General features: G+C 33.7%; 1 protein-coding gene across 1 annotated transcript in view; it reads left to right on the forward strand.

The window, feature by feature from the left end:
- The window catches only part of LOC114484658 (uncharacterized), a 256,562-nt gene that overhangs the window by 83,168 nt on the left and 155,874 nt on the right, over window positions 1–17,520 (forward strand). Inside the window, exon 3 of the mRNA XM_055081655.1 lies at window positions 4,860–4,898. Within this exon, the coding sequence (XP_054937630.1) occupies window positions 4,881–4,898 (18 nt within the window). The 5' untranslated portion in view covers window positions 4,860–4,880. The remainder of the gene's footprint in view (window positions 1–4,859; window positions 4,899–17,520) is intronic.

The raw sequence follows: 17,520 nt of genomic DNA on the forward strand, positions 1-17,520 counted from the left end.
TTGATTCTTCCAATCCAAGAACATGGTATATCTCTCCATCTATTTGTATCATCTGTTCATTGCAGCTCTATTTACAATAGGCAGGACATGGAAGCAACCTAAGTGTCCATCAACAGATGAATGGATAAAGAAGATGTGGCACATATATACAATGGAATATTGCTCAGCCATAAAAAGAAATGAAACTGAGTTATTTGTAATGAGGTGGATAGACCTGGAGTCTGTCATACAGAGTGAAGTAAGTCAGAAGGAGAAAAACAAATACCGTATGCTAACACATATATATGGAATCTAAGAAAAAAAACGTCATGAAGAGACTAGGTGTAGGATGGGAATAAAACACAGACCAACTAGAACATGGACTTGAGGATATGGGGAGGGGAAAGGGTAAGCTGGGACAAAGTGAGAGAGTGGCATGGACATATATACACTACCAAAAGTAGGGTGGATAGCTAGTGGGAAGCAGCCTCATGGCACAGGAAGATCAGCTAGGTGGTTTGTGACCACCTAGAGGGGTGGGATAGGGAGGGTGTGAGGGAGGAAGATGCAAGAGGGAAGAGATATGCTATCATATGTATATGTATAACTGATTCACTTTGTTGTAAAGCAGAAACTAACACACCATTGTAAAGCAATTATACTCCAATAAACATGCTAAAAAATAAATAAATAAAATAAAATAAATAAATAAAATATAGGTGAAAATAATAAATGTTTTGAAAAAATTTAGAAAAACTAAAATATAAAAAATAAATTGGAAAATAATTTGAAAAAGAATTGATACATGTATACGTATAACTGAATCACTCTGCTGTATACCAGAAACTAACACAACATTGTTAATCAACTATACTCCACTATTAAGTGAAACTTTAAAAAAAAATTATAGATAAAAAGAAATGATAATAAATAACCAGATTTTTCAGCACACTTTGTATTACAATTTTGTAGGACTCAAATATGGTTTATATGTGTTTGGAAAGTGAGAAATCAGGTTTAGAGATATAATTTTGAAAGCTAACACCATATCAGCTGATAGCGGAAACCCTGGGAATTGTTGCTTAAGAAGATCAGAAAGCTCAATTTGGATATTTTGAGATAATAATCTTGATAATACTATTTGACTTTATGTATCAAGGAATCATTTGTAAACTGCTATCCCATATTCTAGTCTGATTTTAACAACTTTGAGAGATAAGAATAGAATGCTAGACATTCTTTAACACACACAAAATTAAAAATTTTTTTGAAATGATGTGGTGAAAATAAAATAAAGGAACATCAGTGATAGATGCTATCATACCCATTTTATAGTTGAAAAAAGTAAGGATTATAGAGTTTAATTGTCTGACTCCATGATTGCTCGATGAATAAATCATGGATATGGGTCTAGAATTCAGGTCTTCTGGCTCAATATTCTTACCACCTTATTGAAGCAGGAAGCAAAGAAAGGGTGAAGCAGGGTGAAAGAGTGAGTGAATGAGAGGGATCTAGAGGTATCAGAAGAACCAGGAAATCACTAGAAGTTAAGGGAGATATATCTGAGGAGGGCATTGTCATCAGAGTCAAATGTTACAGAGAGGTAAAAGAAATTTTTATCACACATTTCTGGGCGGTAAAGTTTGAGTCAAAATATTTTATGACATTAAAAATGAAGTATACCATGTGTAAAATAGATATCTAGTGGGAACCTGAGGTATAGGACAGGGAGCTCAGCTCGGTGCTCTGTGATGACCTAGAAGGGCAGGATGGGAGGGGGGAATGGGAGGGAAGTCCAAGAGGGAGGGGATATATGTATACATATAGCTGATTCACTTCGTTGTAAAGCAGAAACTAACACAACATTGTAAAGCAATTATACTCCAATAAAAAAATGAAATATGTTTGACAGGGAGATATAGGTCAACCAAATATAACAAACTTGTTTGTGTTACTTCTGTTTGGGTCTTTTAAAGTATATAATTTGCTTCATGGGCTATTGTTATTATTAGGTTTGCATATTTTAAATCAGCTAAACAAAAGAATTATTGAATTTTCATACTTACCCGTATTCATCTTTTCTCGGTTAAGAAAGTAGTATCATGTATTATTAAATACCCCTCTCCAATATGTCCCCTTAAAATCACAGATCACCATATTTAACTATCAGTGCCATTTAGAGAGATGGAAGAACTTTTCGAGGATTTACAATTAATCTTCTACTCTAGTAAAAATAGCAATTGGTAAATAATCAGTAGAATATATTTTTTGCAAAAATAAAAAATAGAAGGAATGGTGACAGTTATATTTCACAAAGTCCATATTGTAATCCTTTTTTTTTTGTTTTTTTGGCCACATCGTGTGGCATGCGGGATCTTAGTTCCCTGACCAGAGATTTAACCCGTGTGCCTTGCATTGGGAGTGTGGAGTTTTAACCACTGGACCACCAGGAAAGTCCCTGTAATCCACTTTATTACATGAAAAATTAATTTATTTCTGTGTTGTTTTTTGAATCTGTCCTCAAACCTAGTTCATGCTTAAATCTGAGACAGAATTCATCACTCTATAATAAGAAACCTACGTTTTGACTTCCTGTCTCCAGCTTTTCAGTACAGAAAATGCTATCAAGTGTGGGTTAATAGTTTATTTTATGGGTTATTTTCTTGTATCTGGGAAATTCTGAAAAAAGATAAAGAAAAGCACTCTCTTTCTTTATTGCCACTATTGCTCACTTTTATGTAAAATCTCATGTACCTTGAAGTTTGGAATAGAACACAACACATTCTGAAAGTTATTCATATATGACTCTTCCTGAAATATTGAGTAAAGGGATATAAAAAATGCCTGCATTTACTTTCATGGTAGAACTAATTCTTAAAGTACACTTTAAAAATTCCAGTGAAATCAGACTACCAAGCAGTGTTTTCATATACTCAGGCTATTGTTACCTTTTTCAACCCTGTGAAATATAGAGGCTACTGTACAGCTTCCTTTTAATCATATCCAATTGCCTCTTAGTCCCACGTTGCTATGGCAAATAGTCATAAGTCGTAAGTTATGTTAGAAGAATGGAATGCGATTTAAATAATGACAAAGCAGATGGTTTACTGCTCAGCAGTTAGAAGGAAAGATCAGTAACTGATTTCTTGGCTTCAAGACTTAACTCATTCATGTTAATTTTACCTGCAATCACCTTCTTTGGAGCTTATCTAACAACAAAATCTAAAAACCTTTTTCTCCCATCTCAAAACATAAACCTTTCTGACACGCACAAATTTTTCATTAAAATTCCCTTTATTCCTTCTTCTTTTCAAGCACAATGAAGTTAGATTTCAATAGCTTTAAACAGATTAAAGAGGAAAGAAAAAAACCATCAGTTAATTTATTTACCAAGTAACCCAGAGCAATGTGTGTTAATGAATAGCAACATTTGAGGAACTTACATTATTAATGAAAGATCCTTAAGTGTACTGGTAAAGAAAATACCTAGATGTGAAAATAATTGGGACTGCTTATGAAAGTAAACTAGACATAGTCTTACTCTGCCTTCTGTGATACCACTGTTATGGATAAGTAATTGTATGTTCTAAAACATTATCACTTTTTCTATCTTCTTTTCATTCACTATGCTATAATTATATTGAAGTTGATCTAAACTCAATACTCAAATACTTAAGCCTTTTCACCCAGAGATAAATGGATGGCTCTCTGTTCTGTGAAGGAAGGCTATGCAACTAATTTTCATATCTGTTGACTTCTACAGTTCTTTCTTTGCCTTACCATCAGTATATGTTTAAAATTGAAGTTCATCTTCCTGTCTTTCTATTCTTCAGCATTCCAAGGTGGGGGGGTACCTTAAATAATTATAAAGCTATACAATTCAAATAACCTTATGTTTTTGGTCTTTCTTCTACAATCTCATTTTTCTAGCCCTACCAATAGAACTTAAAGTTAAATATAAGGACTAAAGATGTGTAATTTTAAAACTAGTTCCTGGCCAACTGTTTGACTATATGTCTGGCTCCATAGCAGCAGATTGCATGGTAAGCTGAAAGTTAGAGAAATTATGTTAACTCTCTCACTAAGTAATTTATCACTTACATAGCCTATAGAGCAGGAAGTTCCTCAAGTTCACTCATAGTTAAATTCCAGAATTCGTAGCTGGTTGAATTTTATATTGACTCTGTGGTAAGTTACAGTTGTGATGGGGGACTTGAATTATTTGGACAGCTGCTGGAAATGTCATTCTATTAATAGCAAGACATGTCTGACTATGCCTACCATTCCCTTCCTTCATTACTACTTACTAACTATAAGATAACATGGTCACTCTCTCCCAAGGCTTCTGTGACTTCTAAATAGTTCTTCTTTAATAGTCAGAATTTGGACCAGAGAAATAATTTTTATCATGGTTTTCTTTTCTGAGAAATGAAATTGACAAGAGTGCAAGTCTCCAGACTCAGGTGAATTTTATCTCAGGCTATGGGGATGGGAACTAAATACATATACATATTATTTCAGAAGAGAAATCAGTAATCTTGAATGGAAGAGGTACCAGAAGCTTAAGAGATGACATTTTTTATCTTAAAGATCTTAGTTTCAAAGTTTCTCCAAACATAAATATTTTATAAGATGTAGAAATGTTGCTTTGTTATAAATAGAGTCAGGTCAGTTTGTAGATGATTAAATAACTGCACTAAGACAATATTATTTAATGCATTTAAACAATTCCCACAGAAATAGAATTAAAATCCAACGTGCAGAAATTACCCACATAATTCATCTTATCTTTGCTTTTTTAACAGCATAACTTCTTTTTGAAAGTTTTGATTTTCTTTTCCTTTGCTGTATTTTCTTCATGAATTTTTTTTTCCCTTTAGAACAAAGTTGAAGAGCAAGCTATGCAAGGAGAAGATCAGGTAAGAAAACAATTGTAACAACAACAACAAAATCTATTGAGGAGGATTACATCAAAAAATAATTTGTTGTCACACTAAGGACCTAAATATGATGAGATGGATATACTCAGCTTTATAATTTCATGGTCCAAAGTATAGTTACTAAATTGCTTTGGAGTACTACTATTAACAGCTGCCTATAATGTGGGAAAAAAGTGAGTCAAATGGGATCTTTTCATTTCCGTACACTAAACATCCAGCTGGAAACATCTGGATGACTAATTGGTTCACTTTGCATGGGGACTATTTAATTCTGTTACTGTAAAAGTTTTAGCACCTGATCTCTTTTGGCTCTGGGCTTTTGGATGTCCTCGTCGTTGGATACATTGTCCTTTCCCTTCTCTTCTGCACTGTTTAAGCCGTGTGTTTATGTGTGTGTGTGTGTGTGTGTGTGTGTAAGATATGTTGTATAATGTCCAAGTTATTGCTGGACAATTATAAGTTATTTTGTGTTTTTACTAGTGTGTAAGAGTTATTAAGCAGTGGGAATTTTCTTTTTTTTTTTCCATTTTCTTGTAAGGGGTATATCTGTTTACCAGAGAGTTCCTTATAATTGATTTACCATTGTACTAAAGATGTGTTTTGCAAATGAGAAAAGTTTGCAAGTGAATATATAGAAGGACTATTAAAACATGGATATATTTCATCAGAGAGACACTGATTTATCCATTTTCAGTCACAAAACTTAACAGAAAAGGATCATTAAATATGGTTAGCCATGGCAAATATGGAAAGTACACTTACTCATTTGTAAATGTCCTTGTATGTAATAAGCTTAGTTTAGATTGTTTATGTATGATTGTTTATGGATACTTAAACATATGTCATTATCATCCTTGGTGGGGTATGTAAACACTCAATTAGAAAATTTGATGATCCCTAATCAACAGTGAATAAGACTGATATCTTGAACCTAACCTTGATTGTAAAGAATTTCTGTTTAGCTACTTTTGAGGATTGATATAAACTCTCTCCTGAGTTCTGAGATTCTTGGGGATTTCCATATTTTCTGGTTTTAATCCCTTTCAACCTACTGTTATAGTACATATTTTTAGTGTCTATTGTAGTGCCCAGTAGGAACATACAAATATATTTGCAATTGTAAACTAAGTGTTGTTGAATTTAGAGTCCTAAAGTGAAATTTTATCAAAATACTGTTTGAGTTAATCTCATCTTGGGCCATCATGGGTGTATAGGAGCCTCAAAGAAATCACATCTCTAAATTATTCAACAGAGTGTCTTCGAATTTAGGCTCTAGAGTCAAGCTGCCTGGATTTACATTTCAGATAAAACTTCTCAGCTCTGCCTTTGTGCACAATACTCAAAGCCTCAGAGCTTCTGTTGCTTTATCTGCAAAATGGAGATAATGTCAATACTGAAAATTGTTGTAAATATTGCCAGAGATAATTATTTTTAGTATTTTTGTATATAGTGCTTGTTAAATATTAACTACAGATGCTATTTCTCTCCCTCCTCTTTCACTTCCTTCCACTCCTTTGCAAACTCCTCCACCTCCTCCTTGTTGTTGTTATTATGATTATTATTATTGTTATTTGATAGCTGTATCCTATGGTTACATAGCTCTCTGCTCCAATCCACATTGCATAGTTCAGCCAGAATAATCTTTCCTCGGCATGATCTTCAAACACTCCCTTGTGCAAAAAACTGATTAAAATCAGACTCCCAAATCTACTATTAATGGTCCCTTGTGAATATAATGGCTATCTGTAATGCCAGCTCTCCAATTCATTTATCAGCATTCCTAACTTTCCTAATTTATTTCAAGGAAGTAAATCCTCTTGCTGTTGTGAGTCAAAAACAACAGGTGGTAAGAATGAAGAGGAAAGGAGGCCAGTCATTTTGAAAACTTATGATGGTAACAATAAAAGCAATAATGTCAACAGTTTACATTTGTAAGCTTTACCCTTTAAAGCACTCACATATAAATAAATATGTATAACTATATATAATTTTATATATAATTATATAACTATGTAACTATATTGTATAAATATATATAACTAATTATACATAGTGATATGTATATATAACATTTTGATTATATATAATATATATGATATATATAATGTATATAGCACTACATAAATTATACAGTGATATATATATATATATATATATACACACACACATATATATAACAATTTCAGGCTTACAAAATGCTTTGGGTATTAGAACAAATCATGAGGAGTCTTTTGAGAATACCATCAGCCTTCTTAGAACAGATTAGTGGATTCCAAACTGATGGTTAGTCCTAGTAGAGTACTGGGGATAAGAGTCTTCAACTAGGAGTTTGTGAGGAGGGGTCATCCCAAATGAAAATAAGAGTTTGAGGAGAGGGACAGAAATTGGAAAGCACAATGTATGTTTGGGAGATAAGGAAAGACCATAGCCTTTCTTATAGGGATATAAAGGAAGATTAGGCTGAAGAGTCGATGTGGACATCTGTAATACTTTGGCTTTCTAAGAATAGAAGATGTGGAGAAGTCAAATTCTAATATAGGGTCCTAACACCTTGACTTGTAAGATACAAAGAGACTACCTTGGGCTTTGTGTACAGAGTCATTTTATAGGTTCCTTTCCCCTCAAATTTTGGTAATACTGCACTTCATAGATGAGAAAAATGACACGGTTACCTTTGCGTTTGTCACATGTCAAAACAGTTAAGATTCTTATTACCCTTGGATATTATGCCTTTCTTAGATGGCAGGAGTTTGTGTTTACTCTTTTCTACAGCTGTATACCAAAGTCTAAATTTTTAGGCACAAGGAATGGAAATTAATATAAAAAGTGAAATGATTAGACAATGGTGTGCTGGTAAATGTTTAACAACTCTGGCTGTCTGGAAGAAACAGGCATGAAATATAAGCATACATATAGATAGAGAATATTTTAATATATATGAACAAGTATTATATATATTGTACTGATACTAGAGATATGTAACACCTAATTTACAAATAATAATAAAATATGCAGTATCCTTTATTGTAAATTCCTTATAGCCAATTGATTTTCAGGGAATGCTTTCATTGATTTTTGATGAATTCTTATATTGTAGCCAACTATGTTTGCAATTAACAAAATAATGAAATTTTGCCATGAATGTTAGGTGATATTTCTGTTTATGTTAGTGACTTAAACAAACTGGAACAATGAATATGTGTATTGAGAGTTCACTCTTACATCAATAATGTGAGTTCCTTCTTTGTTAATTCAAATGATAGTTTTGAAACTCAGAAGAATATTCACTTTTTTGTGACATTCACCAATACAATGGCTATAGACCTGACAGTCACACTCCTAAGTTTAATCTGCATTATTAACATTTCTCCATCACTTTCATAAATCTAAATAGTGAACAAAACAATTAATCAAGACTTGATTTGTATAATCAGAAGTTTGTCAATTTCCATTGTGTGACTACTATTCCCTCTATGGCTCAATCTACCAACATTATGGAGTTGGGAAGAAATGTACAGTAGCACACCAACATACACATACAATACAGTAGGTATAAATGGCTCAAAAGAACAGAAAATAGTAAAATGTGGTAAAATAGTAAAGTGATGGTGAATTTTGAGTGTTTATTACTTTGTTTTTTAACATTATTTATTTAATTATAAGTTTATTTAATTACTTATGCTTAACCATGGCTGTGTTTAACAACCAGCTTGCAGAATTCCTGACAATTTGCAAATTGCCTGTGGCAAGCCAGCTTTAGCGCACCACTGAAAAACAGTCATTGATTCATTAAAAATCTGTAAGTTATCCTGGGTGTTATCAAGCATGTTTTTTATTGAGATATAATTAACATGACATTATGTAAGTTTAAGGAATACAATGTATTGATTTGATACATTTATATGTTGATATATAATTACCAGTGCAGTGTTAGCTAATACCTCTGTCATGTCAGACAATTATTTGTGTGTGTGTGTGATGAGAACATTTAAGATCTAGTCTTTTAGCAGCTTTGAAGTGTATAACGCAGTACTGTTAACTATAATCACAGTGCTGTACATTAGATTCCCCAGAACTTACTCATCTTCTAACTGCAAGTTTGTACCCTTTGACAATCTCTCTAATTTCCCAACCCACCCCCCACCCCAACTCCTAGTAACCACCATTCTAATCTCTGTTTCTGTGAGTTCAGCTTTTTTAGATGCAAATCAAAATGACAATGGGATATCACTTCACACCTGTTAGAACGGCTATCATCAAGAAGACAGGCGATAACAAGTGTTGACGAGGAGGTGGAGAAAAAGGAACGCTTGTGCATTGCTGGTGGGAATGTAAATTAGTATAGCCACTATAGAAAACATTATTGAGTTTTCTCAGAAAGTTAAAAATAAAACTTTGATCCAGCAATCCCATGTTTACTGTAAGATTATTGACAATAGCCAATATACAGACTAAACCTAAGTGTCTATCAATGGATGAATGGATTAAGAATGTGTGGGGTCCAAATATATATATATATATATATATATATACATATATATATATGCAATGAAATGTTATTCAGCCATGAGAAATAATGAAATCCTGCCATTTGTGACAAGATGGATGGACCTTGAGGGAATTATGCTAAGTGAGAAAGAGAAAGACAAATACTGTACAGTATCACTTATATGTGGAATCTAAAAAAGCTCAACTTGTATCAAGCGCATGTTGAGGCACTGAACATAGTTAATCATACAGAGGAGCTCAGTGTAGGAAAGTAGCAATTGTTAAAATGATTATTACCTATAAATCCTGCAAGAACGCAAAGTCCTGCATATTGAAGAGTATCCTTAGTATTGATTATTTGTGGTATTTATTTTTAATTTTTTAATTTTTTTGCAGTACACGGGCCTCTCACTGTTGTGGCCTCTCCCATTGCAGAGCACAGGGTCTGGACGCGCAGGCTCAGCGGCCATGGCTCACGGGCCCAGCCGCTCCGCGGCATGTGGGATCTTCCCATACCAGGGCATGAACCCATGTCCCCTGCTTTGGCAGGCGGACTCTCAACCACTGAGCCACCAGGGAAGCCCTGTGGTATTTTTATAGCATCTTTCTTTAGGAAACTTTCAATCAATTTTAACCAATAAATGCACCACCAAGTATTACAGGAGTAGGAAACATCAAGATGGGAAAACAAATTAAGAATGGGGAGTCTGAATTGGAAGAGGAAGCAGGAGGCATCTATCTCAATAGTAACCCTGAAATAAGTATATGCAGGTGTATTAGTTTTCTAGTGCTGCCATAATACATTATACAAACTTAAGGGCTTACAACAACACTAGTTTATTATTTTAGAGTTTTGTAGATCAGAAATCCAGTATGGGTCTCAATGGGCTAAAATCAAGGTTTCTGCAGAGCTGCTTTCCTTTCTTGACTTACTAGAGGAGAATGCATTTCCTTGTTCATTCAGGTTGTTGGCAGATTTCAGTTTCTTACAGTTGTAGGGCTGAGTTCCCTTTTGCCTTGCTGACTGTCAATGAGAGTAATTCCCAGCTTCAAGAGGCTACCAACATTCTTTGCCTCATAGTCCCCTTTCTTCATCTTCAAAGCCAGTAATGGCTGATTGATCTTTCTCATGCTTTGAATCTCTCCTGACTCTTCCTCTATTGTGACATCTCTGTGACCTCCTTTTCTGTCTTCCTCTTCTGCTTTTAAAGATCCATATTATTGTACTGCTCCCATGCAGATGATCGAGGTTGTTTTCCCCATTTTTAAGGTCAGCTGTTAAGCAACCTTAATTCCACCAGCTACCTTAACTCCCCTTTGCCACATGACATAACACATTCACAGATTCCAGGGATTATGACATGGACATTTTTGGCAAGGGGTGGGGTATTACTCTTCTTATGAAATCAGAGCTTTTCTATCGGTAAAATTTTAAGTCACTGATCTTTATTTTTGCTTTCACTCCTATTGCTTTTAAAGAATGATGGCCTACCACTCTTTTCTTTCGATTTATCCCCCAGGAATGCCTGTTCTTAGACATTTTATTCACCCATAAGTGTAAATAGATAAAAGTTCACTGTTAGCAGAAAGGCTACATTGTATTTAGATTAAAATCTCTCCATCTTTTACCTCAAGCAGAAGATTTTTAATTCTGTGTGATCTTGGACAAGTGATTTAACTTCTCTGATCTTCAGTTTCTTCCAACACTGAATAAAGATCAAACAGATCCCCTGCAGCATTGTTTTGAGGGTTAGAAATAGGATAAGTATATCCTGAATCCAATGCCCAGTGTATAGAATGGCTCAATAAATGATACCTGTTATTATTATTAAAATCCATTATTTCATTAACTATGTTCCATTTGAAGTAAATTAAGTCCTGGGTCATCAATTTTGTACCATGTCTATAATGCATACTTACATCCAAGTGATTATATATCACAGTAAAAAAAAATTGCAAAGCTTTGCTTTCTTCAATTAATAGATCTAATTTACAAAATTGACATATCTAATCTAGTATAATAATTTTAAGAACAAATTAATATATACTTGCAACTCTTGATGAACACTTTTCATTGGTTATCAGTAACAGCTAATAAGGGGTTTTCTTGAACAAAGACAGTATTTACATTATGGTATATTTGGTTATTTAGCCATGTGAAATTTTAGCTTATAATAAAGGATAAGCTTTAATTTTACTTGGACCATTTAATCTCACTCTCTTTTTAAAAAATTTTTATAGGAGTAGAGCTGATTTACAATGTGTTAGTTTCAGGTGTAAAGCAAAATGAATCAGTTATACTTATATCCACTCTTTTTTAGATTCTTTTCCCATATAGGTCATTACAGATTATTGAGTAGAATTCCCTCTGCTATACAGTAGGTCCTTTTAGTTATCTATTTTATATATAGTAGTCTGTATATGTCAATCCCAAACTTCCAATTTATCCCTCCTCCCATCTTACTCCCTGGTAACCGTAAGTTTGTTATCTACATCTATAACTCTATTTCTGTTTTGTAGATAAGTTCATTTGTGCCCTTTTTCTAGATTCCACATGTAAGTGATCTCATATAATATTTAATTGTCTTTCTCTGTCTCACTTACTTCACTCAGTATAACAATCTCTAGGTCCATCCATGTTGCTACAAATGACACAATTTCATTCTTTTTTATGGCTGAGTAATATTCCATTGTATATATGTACCACATCTTTTTTATCCATTCCTCTGTTGATGGACATTTAGGTTGCTTCTATGTCTTGGCTATTGTAAATAGTGCTGCAATGAATATTGTGGTGCATATATCTTTTCAAATTATGCTTTTCTTCAGATATATGCCCAGGAGTGGGATTGCTGGATCATATGTTAGCTCTATTTTTATTTTATTAAGGAACTTCCATACTGTTCTCCATAGTGGCTGTACCAGTTTACATTCCTACCAACAGTGTAGGAGACTTCCCTTTTTTCAATCCTCTCCAGCATTTATTGTTTGTAAATTTTTTGGTGATGGACATTCTGACAGGTGTAAGGAGATAATTCATTGTAGTTTTGATTTGCATTTCTCTAATGATTAGTGATTTTGAGCATCTTTTCATGTGCCTCTTGGCCATTTGTATGTCTTCTTTGCAGAAATGTCTATTTAGGTCTTCTACCCATTTTTTGATTGGATTGTTTATTTTTTTGATATTGAGCTGAATGAGCTCTTTGCATATTTTGGAGATTAATCTCTTGTCACTTGCTTCATTTGCAAATATTTTCTACCATTCTAAAAGTTTTCTTTTCATTATGTTTATGGTTTCCTTTACTGTGCAAAAGCTTTTAAGTTTGATTAGGTCCCATTTGTTTAATTTTGTTTTTATTTTCATTACTTTAGGAAGTGGGTCAAAAAAGATCTTGCTGATTTATGTCAAATAGTGTTCTGCCTATGTTTTCCTCTAAGAGTTGTATAGTATCCGGTCTTGCATTTAGGTCTTTAATCCATTTTGATTTTATTTTTGTGTATGGTGTTAGGGAGTGTTCTAATTTCTTTCTTTTACATGTAGCTGTCCAGTTTTCCTAGCACCACTTATTGAAGAGACTGTCTTTTCTCCATTATATATTCTTGCTTCCTTTGTCATAAATTAGGTGACCATACATGCGTGGGTTTATCTCTGGACTTTCTAGCCTGTTCTATTGATCTATATTTCTGTTTCTGAGCCACTATCATACTGTTTTGATGATTGTAGCTTTGTAGTATTCTCTGAAAGTCAGGGAGCCTGGTTCCCCCAGTTCCATTTTTCTTTCTCAAGATTGCTTTGGCTATTCATTGTCTTTTGCGTTTCCATACAAATTGTAAATTTTTTGTTCTAGTTCTGTGAAAAATGACATTGCTAATTTGATAGGGATTGCATTCAATCTGTACATTGCCTTGTGTAGTATAGCCATTTTGACAATATTGATTCTGCCAATCTAAGAACATGGTCCATCTTTCCATACGTTTGTGTCATCTTTTATTTCTTTCATCAGTATCTTATAGTTTTCTGAGTACAGGTATTTTGCTTCCTTAGGTAGGTTTATTCCTATGTATTGTATTCTTTTTGATGCAATGGTAAATGGGATTGTTTCCTTAATTTCTCTTTCTGATCTTTCATTGTTAGTGTATAGGAATGCAAGAGATTTCTGCATATTAATTTTGTATCCTTCACCTTTACCAAATTCATCGATGAGCTCTAGGATTTTTCTGGTAGCATCTTTAGGGTTTTCCATGTATAGTATCATGTCATCTGTAAACAGTGAGTTTTACTTTTTCTTTTCCAATTTGGAGTACTTTTATGTCTTTTTCTTCTCTGATTGCCATGGCTTGGACTTCCAAAGCTATGTTGAATCATAGTGCCAAGAGTGGACTTCCTTGCATTTTTCCTGATATTAGAGGAAATGCTTTCAGTTTTTCACCACTGAGAATGATGCTTGCTGTGGGTTTGTGGAAGTCATCTTTAACTTTAAAAATTCTACTACTTGAATACTCCATATACAATTAGTTACAAAGCCCTGCTGGTTTTTCCTTTGTTGCTCTCTTTGAATCTGTCTCTTCTTTTCCATTCTTACTGATGAGGTACAAAATGTGTCTGTGATAGCTAAAGGCTCATGAGCAGAGACGGGAGTCATGATCAGGAAGGCTGAAGAGTAATAAGATCCTGTGCATCAGGTGATGAGGTCCAGGAAGTGAGATATATATCCAAGGAGATTAATAGTGAACATTAATGGTGTTTTTTAAAAGCATGGAATTTGTTGGATAGATTCTGTTTCTGGTGACAAGGAACAGGAAGTTAAGTGTTTGAAATTTGTTTGCCAGGATCTAGGATTAAGGAAAATGCTCACCACGTATCCCTCTGTTCTTTGAGACTTATTCCAAGCCTTAGAGCTTTGGGAAATAAGATAGTTATAAGGAAAGTAAATATATAGGATGTGAGACTGCATTCCTCTATAACTCTGCTTAGCTCTTCTAGAGATGTATGAAAAATTCCTTTGCTTTATTAAAAGAAATCTAACTTTTGCCCTTTAATGATACTGACATTTGAAAGTATATGCAGTATAGTAACATTTCTATGTAAAATATTTAGCTATTGCTAGGCAGCTCATCCCCATATATCTGGATATTTTAGGCCATTCTGCCTCTCACATGTTATCTTTTGGCAACATTTTAATGGCACAACTATACTTTTGGAGTATAACTGATCCTTTAGAAGTAATATATTTTCTGAATTACAGTGTAATGATTAAGTATACAGTGTCCAGAATCAGAAAATCTGGATTTGAATATTTCTAATAGCTTATTTTTGTGAGCTTGGGAAGCATTAATTATTATTTTAATCTAATATTTGTTGACTAATTTTTATGTGTCAGGCACTGTGCTAAATGAGTTATTTTATTTAATTCCACTTGCTTTTTTTGCCTCAGTTTCCTGCTTTGTAAAAGGAAGTTACTCATAGTTTGTATATCATCGAATTATAATGAGGATTATATGTGTTAATGTAATGTTCGCCTCAGTTTCCTGCTTTGTAAAAGGAAGTTACTCATAGTTTGTATATCATCGAATTATAATGAGGATTATATATGTTAATGTAATGCAGAGTGCCTGACTCAAAAATAGCACAATATTAGCTGTTATTATTATGATGATTATTATTAGTCAATTCCAGTCTTCTTTCATTTTTCAAATTTGGTAGGAGCTAAAAATTCTTTTTGAATGTTCTGGTGCCTACAAAATTCAGCAGGTGCTGACCACATGTTGTTAACTGATCCTGATAAACAGAGTAAAGCATGCTACTTTTTATATACATAAGGTCGCAACCTCCCTCTTACCTAATGGTCTGTCTGAGTTCATAGGAACTTATTTTTATATTACTCTACTTTCAGATTGTTCTAAAAACCTTGGTAGCTACTCCAATAGCTCTAACTTTTTTCCAGATAAGGTAAAATGAGAAGGTGTGACCTATGAAATTTGCTTTGTTTAAAAAATTAGATCACATTTGGTTCATTTGTTTCTTATTCAACCTCCGTGTTTATGAACCCATAAGTATTTATTTTCATTGTCTAATTAAAAACTGTAAGATTTTCCCAGCTGTAAAGTGACAACTGACATTTCATGAATTATAGCTGATACAGGTCTTCCCTAGGTAGGCTTTAACTATATCTTAGACTTTTTAAACATCTCATTAAATTTTTAAAACTTGCATTTTAATGTAATGGTAGTTCTATTTTTATCATTCAAAGAAAATAACCATTTTTACATCAGAAGCTCTTTAGGGTGTCCTTTTTTTCCAGTATTATTGGACTTTTCCCTATTAAGTCCAAATCCATCCAAATATTAATGATTTTTGTGCTCTCATTTCTTATTTCCATTCCCATTCACCTATACTGCAAGTCCCACCATCCCAATACTTCTAGTTTGGATAGTGGATGGTGGCAGTTATTTTAAAAAAGTAGCCTTTCCATGAGTTTCCTGTCAAGAAAGCACACATTAGAATAGATACATAGATTCCCCTGGCTTCTAATGTCACTTATCCACATATGACACCTCAAGAGGAAGACAATAGTAGGTGAGTAGTTCATGTCCCTTAACACATGCTGCCAAACACAGAATTTGAACACTTATCACTGAGTAGTATAAGTCATTCTTAATCACAAACTACCTGAAATCAAAAGATCCACACTATATTATGTTTGTCACTGAGATGTTACTGGAAGCCAACTGTGATCGTATGAAAACTTCCATCCCCAAATAACTTCCAAAGCACTCCATCATGAGTAGACTTGAAATACTGCAAGGCTCAGCTTTTACTTTTATATATTGAGTTTGTTCTCTTTACCTTAGTTCAGTTGATTGTGGCTCAACTTCTTCTGTACAGTTATACCCTTACTTGCTGTTCTTTAAATGCATGTTGTGACAAAGATTATTGAAATGTGTGAGGTTGTGTCATCAGAGTTCATGGCTTGATTAATCTGTTTCCTATGTGGATAAAAAATCTCTTAGTTTTCCTATCTCCATACAGAAGTGAAAGGGCTTTTTCAGTATACTTTCTCAACTACATACTCTATTATTATTAAATAGTTACTTTTTTAATTCTCTATTTTATTTGAAAATAGAAATGTGTCATTGCACCTAAAATCATCTAGTACCTGGCAATTCAGTCTTATGATATGATAGTTTGAGTGCCTTCCATCTTCTGTTTTTATTAAGTTCATAGTGTATCTTTGGATGTACAATTAGTATAGACATTTTGTAATTAGTTTTATCACTTTCTCTGAACAATGTGGAATCTTACTCTGACATATGGAAAAATATAGCATGGATGATAAATTATTAAAAATACAATTTAAGAAAAATACAGTGGAGTGTGCTATTATGAAGTCCTGTTACTTGATTTGAAGCATTTTATTTTAAATACAATTGACTATTCATGCATATATTTCTATCTGTGCTACATTTGTGGGAATAGCATCCCCAATCATAACTATAGAATTAGGGAACTAAATAGATAAATGCAATAATAAAATCAGTCCTTGTCCTGAAAGGCTGATCTGTGTTGAATATCATCTTATTATTTATAAAGTTAGTGTTGTTCATAAGGACTTAGCCATTTCTCACTGTTAGTCTTTGTACACACTGTTACCGTGGTTTTCAATAATCTGCCTTAAGGGAGTGATGCCACCAAGATGGTTGAGTAGGAGACCCCCGCCTCCATCCTTCTACAAAGACTAACAATTAGACACATCCACAAACATAAACACCTCTGGGAGAGCTCTGGAATCCAATTAAGAAATTTCAGCAACACACTAGAACAAAAAAATTGTGAATAATTACACAAAAAGGTAAGGAAAACTGCTTCATTTTGCCTGTATCATCTGATTGCCAATCTGGCATTACTCAGCACCAAGAAGGAACTCCCCAGATAGAAAGAGTTCCCCTTGCATGGAAAGGAAGAGTGGGGTGAGACAACTACTTCCTCAGTCTTTCAAGAATGCTCAGTGGGGAAGGATAGTCTCTTCAATAAATGGTATTGGTAAAACTGGATATTCAAATAAAAAGAATTAATTGTGGCCTCTATCTTACACCATTCACAAAACTTAACTCG

The sequence above is a fragment of the Physeter macrocephalus genome, chromosome 21 (assembly GCF_002837175.3).
Source record: "Physeter macrocephalus isolate SW-GA chromosome 21, ASM283717v5, whole genome shotgun sequence".
NCBI lineage: Eukaryota > Metazoa > Chordata > Mammalia > Artiodactyla > Physeteridae > Physeter > Physeter macrocephalus.